The 12,292-nt window shown below is 36.8% G+C and overlaps 1 protein-coding gene across 1 annotated transcript in view; it reads left to right on the top strand.

Annotated features, from left to right (window-relative positions):
• Positions 1-12,292, top strand: part of MYO5B (myosin VB) — a 518,558-nt gene that overhangs the window by 444,161 nt on the left and 62,105 nt on the right. The window contains exons 24-26 of the mRNA XM_051969631.1: positions 1,191-1,339; positions 3,389-3,508; positions 7,393-7,533. Of these exons, the coding sequence (XP_051825591.1) occupies positions 1,191-1,339; positions 3,389-3,508; positions 7,393-7,533 (410 nt within the window). The remainder of the gene's footprint in view (positions 1-1,190; positions 1,340-3,388; positions 3,509-7,392; positions 7,534-12,292) is intronic.

Consider the following 12,292-nt stretch of genomic DNA (forward strand, 5'->3'; position numbering starts at 1 on the left):
TGAGGAGAATTTTGATCAGTGGTTAAAGTCAGGGGAACCTGAGGTCAAATCCAGGCTCAAACACTTAACATTTACTAACTATGTGAGTTTGGGCAAGGCATTTAACCCCAATTGCCTTGCGTGTCTCCCCCCACCCCCTACACATAGTGATGAGGGCCTGTACTGCCTGATGGTGGCAGTGTTAAGCAGAGAAAAGGACATATTGGACAGACAGACTTTAGTAACAAATTAAATATAGGGTGTGAAAGATAGTGAGGAATCAAGCCTGACTCAGATTGTAAACCTAATGGATTGGGAAGATAGTGGTGTCCTCTATAGTAATGGGGAGGGTACAAAGAGTAGAGGAAAGATAATGAGTTACATCTTGGACATATTAAATTTAAGATGTCTACTGGAATCCAGTTTGAGATTTGTGAAAGGTAATTGGAAATCAGAGGTTGAAGGTAGGTAGAGAGCCTGGGGCAGTGTCAGTAGATTTGAGAATTGTCAGCATAGAATAGTTAAATCCATAGGAGATGTTCTTCCTCCTTATCTTTGCCTACTGGCTTCCCTAGTTTCTTTTAATTCCCAACTAAAATCCCATCTTCTTCAGGGAATCTTTCTCATCTTCCAATTTTAAATATATTAAATCTCATAATTATTTTGCATACAGCTGATTTGTATATATTTGTTTGCTTGTTGTATCTCCCATCAGATTGTGAGCTCTATGAAGGGAGGGACTTTTGCCTCTTTTCATATCCCCAGACTTTAGACCAGCAAAAAGTAGGCCATTGTTGTCATTGTTTGTCCTTCTAAAGAAGCCAGAACAATTTGGATTTCAGGCATAATTCTTAAGAAAGAAATCTAGCCGGTGAACGCCAAGATATATTGCAAGGTTTCAGTGAGTTAGTGAAGGTGGACTGTGCAAGGTCACCTGCCTCACTTTCTCTTCCAGAGCCATTTGAGTCCAGAAGCAAGATATAGATCAACATATCTGGAGATGGCCCTGGGTGAAATGGGAGATCTTGGCCTTTCTAAGCATCCCTCTTAACATATAGTAAATGAAGTGTTTTAAAGAATTAATTAGTCAAGTACACCAAACCTGTTGGGGGCAGCTTTTGACAAAGGACTAATAAAAGTACCAGGGTCAATAAACACTGTGGAAACTCATTAAGCAGATGAAGTGGGATCTTAATATGTCTTCCTTTCAGATGAATTTGCAAAAAATTCAGTAAAGGAGAATCTCCTAATGAAGAAGGAGCTGGAGGAAGAACGGTCACGATACCAAAACCTTGTGAAGGAGTATTCCCGACTGGAGCAAAGCTATGACAACCTTCGGGATGAGATGACTATCATAAGGGTAAGGAAAATAATTCCTTCCTATAAAATACCTCTGGCTTATTCACATCCCTTCTCAACTTCATTGCTCATTTCATCTAGTCCAGGGGTCTTCAAACTACAGCCTACGGGCCAGATGCGGCAGCTGAGGACGTTTATCCCCCTCACCCAGGGCTATGAAGTTTCTTTATTTAAAGGCCCACAAAACAAAGTTTTTGTTTTTACTATAGTCCAGCCCTCCAACAGTCTGAGGGACAGTGAACTGGCCCCTTATTTTAAAAGTTTGAGGACCCCTGATTTAGTCCATTGAAGCTGATCTCTGACAAGACATGACCAAGCACAATCTAGACTTTGACATCCCTTGAGGGAGAAAGAATGTAAACAAGTATCTGATTAGGAAAATTTATTGCCAAGCAGTGCCTGACTGTGGCTTCTGAGTCTTATAAAAGATCCTGTGGGACATTGGTGAGGAACTCATTAGCAAGTGGTTTGGTTGGTTTTAGGATTTTCCCAGTTTAGGGAAATTTTTGAGTTTTTAATCACCCTCTGAAGCTGATAGATACTTTAAATTAAATTTCTTTTTTATTGAGAGCTTGACAAACATCGCAAACATGAAATTTCAGTAAAGAACAGAAAGAAAAAGAGTTGGGTAACTGAACCTTTAGATCTCTGTTATTATTTAACAATTTGTTTTTAAATGAATAATAAATATAAAATAAGAGCAACAATATCTTTATTTTTTCTGAACTGCTATTTTTATATATTTTTAATCTTATGCTTTTTTCCTTCTTTTTCCTTCCTTACTTTTTTTCTTCTTTTTCTTCTTTCCTTTCATCCCTCCTTCTCTTATTTCCCTTCTCATTCCTTCCTTTGTTCAGCTTCTTTTTTCTTTCTTTCACATCAATTTCATTATGTACTAACTTCAAGCAAAACAAATTCACATATTGACCATGTCTAAAAATATAAGACTTATTCTGTCCTTCTAATCCAGTGCTTCTTAAACTTTTTCCACATGCAACCTTTTTTTTGCCCATTTTTTTTTCTTTTTATATAAAGGTGCATAAAATAGGTGTACAAATTAAACATTTACTGTAATAAATCAGAATTTCACAACCCCCACATTCTTTTACATAATCCTAGCTAGTATCTTGACTCACAAGTTTTGCTTCTAGTCCACTGACCCTTTGCCAAGAGATGGGATGCTTCAGTTAAAGCTAACATATAAATGAAGCTGAGAAGATCTAATGTGGTTTCAGTGGTTCTTTGTGTAAAGTGACTCAGACATGCTTTAAATAATACCCCATTTTGATTGTTTTTTCAAATACATGGTGAAACATTTCATGCATGTTTTCCTGATAATTCAAAATTTAAGTAATATTTTTTTCTTTCTGTTTCATGTAAACAATTCCCTTTATTCCTACCCATACAGCATTGGTTGTGTAAGCAGGAAGAGAAACTGAACATATATGGAATTATAAAATTGCCTCAGCAAGTCTAGTTTTAACTCTTCCAGTTATTTGAATGTGGAAAAGACTCTAAATAAACTATATAATTTTCAATATTTTCTATTACCCTATTTTCAATATCCACCAATTTTCAAAATTTGCTTGTAATAGCAATGATGGTAGGAAGGGCATTTCCAGGATCATCTTAAGAGCGTGAATAATGACATTCAGCTTTGGAGTGATGCTTCCTCTGTGCCTGGGAGGTCAGGAATCACTTCACAAGATCATCTCATATAGATTGATACCCTAAGTCTTATAGATTTACATTGCATTTAGCAATAGAATTACCCATCCTTACAGTGGGGGCAAGCATGTGTTTGTTGGATTGTGATCTCATTATTTAGCTGACTGTGGGGAATGTAGATGAAATGGCTCTTTTGCGATGACTATCAAACTACTATTTTAAGAAGCCAGCAATGACAATTTTTTTTTTGGTATGGCACTAACAGCAACAACAAACCATAAGATCTATTGCTCCTCCAGAATTCATAGTACTATGTATGTAAGATTGTTTCTTTATGAAATTTCATGTGTTATATTGTTTTGGCATTTATCTCTTTGAACAGCAAACCCCAGGTCATAGGCGAAACCCTTCAAACCAGAGTAGTTTAGAATCTGACTCGAATTATCCATCAGTTTCCACATCTGAGATCGGAGATACTGAAGATGCAATCCAACAAGTGGAGGTAAGTCTCTCTGCATCAAAGCTGTTAGAATCCTCAACGGAATTGATAGAAACAATGCTTATGTAATTAGGTCACACATTAGAGCTCACACCTTTAAGAGAGTTTACACATTAGCTCACACATTAGAGTTCACAAGTCTGGGAGATTTCAGGATTCAGTACGTGAGTTTACAAACACCTCCCACAATCCTACTCTCTTAGTGGAGGAGTCAACCTTTGGGTTCACACCTTTAATAGAACATATATAAGAAGCTCTCAGTCTCAACGAGGGCAGTTGGAGATATTGGGAGCCAGGAGTCACTGGGAGAGTCAGTTGAAGAGATTGAGAGTTATAAGTCAGTGAGGAGACTTCGGGAGATTCACAAGTGAGAAGTCAATTGGGAAGATTGAAAATCCAGAGACTGTAGTCGGGCAGAACGAAGGATTTGGAAGAGGAGAAGCTAAAGTTGGCAGAGGAAGAACAAAAGATTGGTTTTTAACTCCTGGCTGTATTTGAAGTGATTATTACTCTGAACTGAAACTAAGGCTGCCTCCACAAAACCTCCCCAAGAAACCTGCTCCCAGAGAACCATCATATTTTAGAAAAGAAGAGAACAACTCAAAAGCCATGTACAATTTGTTGGAGAGAAAGAAATGATTATGCTCCTTGCCTGAATATCTCTGAAAAGCAATGATATTTCCTATTAGGATATAAAAATTTGGCCAGTGATAAATAGAGAAGTTAAAGGTTAAATCTTATTCCCCAAGATAACTGTCTCTATTAAGAAACATAATTTGTCAGAACTGGAAGGGACCTTAAAGACATCTGGTTCTACTTCCTTTTTTACAGATGAGGAAACTGAGGCCAGTCTGTGTTATATCTGCCTAGTATAATATGAAACCCTCAAGGGCAAAGATGGCCTCATTTTTAAATCCACACCCCCCACTACTTAACACATAGTTGGTGCTTAATGCTTTTTGATTAATTGTTTGATATGGAAGAGTGGCTTGTTTTAGGGTTATACAACCAAGTAGTGACAAAACAGATACTAAAACTCAGATCTCCTGAATCTCAGGCCAGTGCCATATCTACTACAATACTCTCAAGAACTGCCATTTAGTTTGCAGAAGATATGTTACTCCTTAATCCATGGAAGACATGGAAAAATGAGATAGACTTTAAAAAAAAAGATCAAGAAATGGGGGAAAATGTGGGATGAGTTGCTTAAATATCTAAGCACGCCATTGGACACAGTAGATAATTTCATATATTCATTTAATTATCATGTGGCTCATCTTAAGCAAATCATTTTATCTCTGGGGGGAAGGGGTTCTCAATTTATTCCTCTATAGAATGAAGAGGTAGGGCTTAGAATGGGCTTATACAATCTCTGTAGTCGTTTCCACTTCTGACATTTTCTGATTATAATATTATAGTTACAGTTGAATGAATGAAAAAAAAATTTATTAAATTCCTGCTACATTCCACGTGCTGGAAACACAAATATGAAAATCAAAACATTATCTTACAATAAGATCTGTATCAGAGAAAAAAGATTTTTCTAACCAAGATGGAAGCAATATATAGGTCAGTTTATTCTACCATGAAGTCAATTACTAACAATCCCTCTTTGAAAAACAGTAAATATTATGTAGGTCCTCTCAGGGATGAAAGAAAGAATTCAGACTTTAGTAATCAAAAGTCCTTTGCAAAATGAAATTAAAAGTTTGCCCTAAAAGTCACAGTTGCTTCAACAAGAAGAAATCTCCTGAGAAACTAAATTGAAACTGTCAGACTTAAGACACCTAGATAAAACAAAAAACTGATGCACTAAGGAAAAAAGAAATACCTCATGTGAAGAAAGAAAAGATTCTTCTCAGGTTGACTATTGGTTTGTTATTGATATAAAAAAGGGCCCTTAACCTCTCTCTTCATCATCTTGCAGGAAAAGGCCTCAACTGGGTTACTCCATAAGGGGAGGTCATCTTCAGATTTCACTGAAGATTAAAGAAAAAGGTCTCTCCTGTCTCATCCAAAGTAAAGGGCTTGAACTAAAGTTGATCACATGAGAGAATTTTTGTGCCATAGTGAAGAGAAAAGACTAAAGGAAGGACTATAAAAGAAAAGTCTTCAACTTGATTTGGTCCCTAGAGTAGGAGAGATCTAGAACTCAAATCCTTATGCTTCAGCAGCAAAAAAGAGCAAACAACAAAGGAGCACAATTTAAGACTTTTATAGTGACAGGGACAACTAACCAACACACACACACACACACACACACACACACACACACACACACACCTGAAAGAGAAGAATAATTGAAATATACTTAGAATCAAAGCATAAAGGAATAAATAGCTTTCCCACAAAAGCAATTAGAATTCTTCAAAGAAATTATGCAAATTTTAAAAATATATGATAAAAGAAATGAAGGTTATAAAAGAAATATAAAAAAGGATTAAGAGCTTAATAGGAGAGAAATAAAATCTCAGCCTAGTAAGAAACTTCCTGAAAATTAGAATGCACCAAGTGGAAATTAATGATTTCAGGAGACAACAAGAATTCTTAGAACCAATTAAAAAAAGAAATCTGAGGAAAATATGAAATATTTCATATCAAAAACAACTGTCCTGAAAAACATATCAAGGTGAAATAATTTAAGAATCATGGAATACCTGTTTATCTTAAATCTCTGACCAAAAACAAAATACCTTGAAGCTCTTATTTCAAGAGATCATTTTTAAAAATAACCCAAACATATTATAACAAGTGGACAATGTGGAAATGGAAATAATACAAAAATCACTTCCTGAAAAAAATTCCAAAATCTCTGGTCTCATTTTCACAATAGGTGTATCTTGTGATGATAACTATGGAGTACAGACTAGACCTAGCCAGTGGTGTTTTACCCCACCGTATTTTTTAATGATATTAAAAAAGATCCTTAACTCCTGTTCCCACGGTTCTTTGACTTATCACCCTGAAGGTGGCAGTTGATGATGATGGTGATGGTAAGGATGGGAATGGTGGGTCACTTCTTCACAGGAGTTGAGGCCCTAAGTGAAGCTCTTTTCAGGTACTTATACCTAAAAATTGTAGGACAAAAATATAAACAAAAGCCTGAAGGGGAAAAAAAATCTTGAAAAACCACTGTTATACATGTATTTAGATACTGAAATAGATATGTTACTATTATCTAAAGATATTATCTCTCATGTTTTGATCACAATCTTGGCAGTGATTACTGATAACATACATGGTTAATAAGAAGGTTTTATTTTTCCATATTTTCATTGCCTTTTAATATTGGGGATTTTTTTATTAATAGTATTTTATTTTCCTAAATATATACAAAGTTAGTTTTCAAAATTTGCCTTTGCAAATCTTTGTGTTCTAAATTTTTCTATCTCCCCCATCCCCTAGACAGCAAGTAATCCAATGTAGGTTAAACATGTGCAGTTCTTCTAAACATATTTCCATATTCACCATGCTGTGCAAAAAAAAAAAAAAAAAATCAGATTCAAAGGGGAAAAAAACACAATTATTTTTGTTTTTTAAAGAATTTTTTCATTTCTCCCCCTCCCCTAAAGGGCTTTGTTTTTATCCAATTTGACTTTTACTACATAACTGGCCATTTTGAATAGCCATGAGAGAATGGTTTATGTCTAATTCTCAGATACTTTGTAGGCTTTTAGGAAGATTTGCAGTGTAAGACTCTTTTGGAGGATCTAATCTATTATATCTATGATGTGGAAAGGTCCCATATACTTGGGGAGAAGTCAAGCTTCTTATTTTGTTTGCAAAAGTGATGAGCAGAGACAAAAAAAAATTAGATAATGAGGTGTTTCCCTAAAGCATTTGCCTCATCTGGAACATCTTTCTTTTCTTTCCACCTATTTCTAAAGGAAATGGGCCTGGAGAAGGCAGCTATGGATATGTCTGTCTTTCTGAAGCTGCAGAAGAGAGTTCGGGAGCTGGAGCAGGAAAGAAAGAAATTGCAAACTCAGCTGGAAAAGAAAGAACAACAAGAAAGCAAGAAAGTCCAGGTACAATGAAGTTCTTGGGGACCCCTTGAAATGCACAGGTTAGGAGACACACTGACCGTCTAACTCCCTTCATAGACTAGATATATATCAGGTTTGGGCTGTTTAGAGTGGTTGGATGGATGGTCTTCAGGGTGTGTGAGCTAACCTTGTCATAAATAATCCAGTCTGTGTACTTGCTAATAAAACTTGTTAAACCACAATTTGGACAAGTAGGTGAGAAAGTACTGGATTTGTAATCAAGAAGACTTAATTAAAATTGAGCTCAAATACTTACTAGCTGTGTGACCCTGAGCAAGTAACTCAAACTCTTCTGTCAAATAAGCTAGAGAAGGAAATGGCAAACCACTCTAATATCTTTGCCAAGAATACCCCAAATGAGGTCATAAAGAGTTGAACGTGACTGAAAAGACTGAATAACAACAATATCAGGATTCTACCATATACATTCTTCATACCTCTCTTCCTTGGATTATCAGAGTAGGACATTACTCAAGTAGTCCTAAATTAAGCAGGTTTAATTAGTATGACTTAGATGGTCTGCTAGTGGTTTTTATGCCTTTGCTAGATAGATGATATATTTTCTTGCAATTTCTTGTTTTATTCTTTCTCTACTATGAGAAAGACTGTGCATCTACTTTGTTCATGATCCTGGGTATTTCTAAAGGATACAGAAGATGTGGTTTATAGTCTGGTTGGAAAAAATATATATGAGTAGCTAGATGGTACAGTAAATAGAGAACCAGCCCTAGAGGCAGGAGGACCTGAGTTCAAATCCTCCCTCAGATATTTAACACTTTCTAGCTATGTGACCCTGGGCAAGTCACTTAACACATTTGCTTTGTCAAAATACAAAACAAACCAAAAAAATAAAAAATAAAAAAAAGAGGACAGGATCAGGGGATTGGATTTGAAGTAAGAGGTCCAAGTTTAAGCCTTAGCTCTGTTTATATTTGTATGATTATGGCAGGTTCTTTCTTTCCTGAAGCCTCACATTCCTCATCAGTAATAAAAGAATTATGATATTTATACTACCTCCCCACTTACCTCACGGGGACTTATTAGGATTAAATGAAAGAATATTCAGGAAACATTTTGTTGCTAATAAACCACTATATCATGGTGAGTTATTATTATTACAGAAATGCATACAATACAATATAGAACCAAGGGTTAAATCACGAGGCCCAAACTATCGATTTAGAGTTCTAGAAAACATCAATGAATGTTGCAGTGGGCCTGTTCTAGTTCCACATGAACTTCATTTAAAAACTTTATCTTAAATTAGAGCGAACTAAAAATTCTTGTCCTACTTAAAACCTATGCGAGATTGATATATAATATGGTGTTGGCTAAATAGTGAAGACCTAAAGTCAGAAGACCTAGGATCTAACTTGGCTCTGCTACTTATTACTTCTTTGACCTTGGGAGGTTTTTTTTTTCCTTTCTCTTAGTTTTCTGCTCTGTAAAATGAATATTTGGATTAAAATAAGTCCTATTTTTATTTGGAGTCCTCTTGGTTTAAAATCTTAATATTTTATGAAGAGTCATTGACTTTCTGAAAGCATACATGTTATTCAATTCGTTTCAGACATGAATGACTCTTTGTGACTCCATTTGGGGTTTTCTTGCCATTTCCTTCTCCAGCTCATTTTACAGATGAGCAAACTGAGGCAAACAGATTAAGTGATTTGCCCAGGGTCATACAGCTAGTGTCTGAGGTTGGATTTGAATTCAGGTTTTTTTGACTCCAGGCCCTGCATTCTATCCAATTGGTCACCTAGCTGCCCACAAAACATAAAAAGGGATGAAAAACATAGGTTATTATCCTTCATCTCAGCTTGAATGAGATGTTTACTCACTGTGTGGGGTATATCATACATACATGACACTAGCTGTCTCTATTATTCTCCCTGTGCAAATTCAAGAAGCTTGTACAAACAGTTCGTGTCCTTCTATATAAATGTGCTCCGTCCTCTCTCTGAGACCCTCCTGAGCCACCCCCATCCCCTGCAGTAAGCATTTAAATGCTGGTGGATTTAAATCTCTCTGGTGGATTAGACTTAGAATGGAGGATGAAAGGATTAGGTTTATAAGTGACACATTGCATTAGGAAAGAAGTGAAAGGCAGTAATCAAATGTATGGAAAGCCAAATGGACTGGATTAGAACATGCCCAAAAAAAAAAAAAAAAAAAAAAGAAAGAAAGAAAAGAAAAGAAAAAACAAAGAATAAACATCCTGCCCCTGCTTCCTTCTGAATTCAAAAATGGCTTGTATTTTATCCCTCTATTTTCTGTGCTTTCATCTATCAATTCCAAATAATCTAGACACCCATCCTTTGGATAACTATTCTGTTTGTGGGTTTTCTTTTTTCTTTTTCTTTTTCTTTTTTACAAGGCAATTGTGGGTTAAGTGACTTGCTCAGGATCACACAGCTATTAATATTAAGTATCAGTTGTCTGAGATGACATTTGATCTCAGGTCCTCCTGGCTCCAAGACCGGTACTCTCTCTACTGTGCCATCTACTTGACTCTGGAGAGCTATTCTGTTGCTTGTTCCAGTGGTCAGGAATGAAAGTGAGAACTTAAGGTTCCTCCTAAATATGTCACCGGCTTCTTAGTGAGTGAAATAAGAGAGTAACATGGGAGAGAACCACCAGACCCAGTTAGGATATCCTGAAACCTCACCACCCAGCCAAGAGATCCAGAGTGGAAGGCAGGCAGCTACCAAGCCTTTCCTTGTACAAAGACAAGGGCCAGGGTAACTCAATCCAGTTTAGCAAAGAGGTAATATGGCTTTGTTCATAAAAAGCATTCCAGCTTTTAGATCTGGGAGACTTGGGGTCACTTCCTGCCGGTGATATCCACTAATTGTGTGACCTTGGTTTAGGCTCTTGGTACCTGCCCCATGTAATTTTCTACGATTTTCAATTGAAGGGTAAGCTACTAGCAAGAGCTCCTTGTCCCAAATATTTTCCTCCAATGAAAATACTAATAAAAAGGAAAAGTGTAGAGTTAAAAAAAAAAAAACCCTGCTTTCTGTCCTTAGTAAGTTTCTATTCTAGATGGCATAGGGATACAGCAGAATATGATATATACTTTACAAGGTGGACTGTGTTAGGGATAAAGAGATCCAATGTGTTCTAGGATTTTTATTTGTTCCTTTTGTTTAGAGTCAGTCTCCTTATTTTGCCCAAACTGAAAGTACTACCTAATGCCCTGGTCCCACTCTGATGGGCACAGGAGCTGTGACCTACTCTGTTTCCAACCCCAGCTGGGTCTCCCCTCAGGCAAACAGCTGGTCCCTGGCTCCCACTGACTTATCACATTAATGCTCATCTTACTGTGAGCACCCCGTACAGTTAGCCCAAGGTGGCATGGAAATGTTTAACTCAACAGATGCTCCAGACTCAGCCTCCTGAGTAGCTAGGGTCACAGGCATATAACACCTTGTCTGTCTTGATTTAGAAAATTTTGAGAAAGGAGCTCCTTTTAATTATTTATTGCTGGGTAGAGATCTATGGCATAACTGTCAACCATGAAGAAAGGCACATCTATAAATAAGAGATGACACTGAAATCAATGGGATGTAAAATCAATATTTGTTTGATCTGTCCCCTTGCAAGACCAATGACCCTACCATGTGACTGCTAGCCAGAGATGTAATGAATTTGAGCTATCATTGATTCAATCCACTGAGGGAGGTTTGTGTGATACTTGGCCATTATCATCATGGTGATGATGTTTCTATAAATGTTTCTAAGACTGGGTAGCCTGGAATTTGGAAGATTGGAATTCAAATTTAGCTTCAGACACTTGCTAGCTATGTGACCTTTGGCAAGTGATTTCAAGGCTGTCTACCTCAGTTTCCTCATCAGCGAAATGGGGACAACAACATCCCCCTTCCAGGATCATTGTAAGACTCAAATGAGATAATAATTGCACCATGCTTAGCTTAGATCCTGACACATAGTAGGCACTATATAAATGCTTATCCCCCCCCTTTTTAAAAATATTTTATTTTATTTTATTTTATAATAACTTTATATTGACAGAATCCATGCCAGGGTAATTTTTTTACAACATTATCTCTGTTCCGATTTTTCCCCTCCCTCCCTCCACCCCCTCCCCTAGATGGCAAGCAGTCCTATATATGTTAGATATGTTGCAGTATATCCTAGATACAATATATGTGTGCAGAACTGAACAGTTCTCTTGTTGCACAGGGAGAATTGGATTCAGAAGGTATAAATAACCTGGGAAGAAAAACAAAAATGCAAATAGTTCACATTTGTTTCCCAGTGTTCTTTCTTTGGGTGTAGCTGCTTCTGTCCATTTATCAATTGAAACCGAGTTAGGCCTCTTTGTCAAAGAGGTCCACTTCCATCAGAATACATCCTCATACAGTATCGTTGTTGAGGTATATAATGATCTCCTGGTTCTGCTCATTTCACTTAGCATCGGTTCATGTAAGTCTCGCCAGTCCTCTCTGTATTCATCCTGCTGGCCATTTCTTACAGAACAATAATATTCCATAACATTCATATACCACAATTTACCCAGCCATTCTCCAATTGATGGGCATTTATTCATTTTCCAGTTTCTAGCCACTACAAACAGGGCTGCTACAAACATTTTGGCACATACAGGTCCCTTTCCCTTCTTTAGTATCCCTTTGGGGTATAAGCCCAGTAGTAGCACTAATGCTTATTATCCCTTTTCCTAGTATTTGGGAATATTTCCTAGAAGAGCATGGTAAGG

This window comes from Antechinus flavipes, chromosome 1, assembly GCF_016432865.1.
Source record: "Antechinus flavipes isolate AdamAnt ecotype Samford, QLD, Australia chromosome 1, AdamAnt_v2, whole genome shotgun sequence".
NCBI classification, from domain to species: Eukaryota; Metazoa; Chordata; class Mammalia; order Dasyuromorphia; family Dasyuridae; genus Antechinus; species Antechinus flavipes.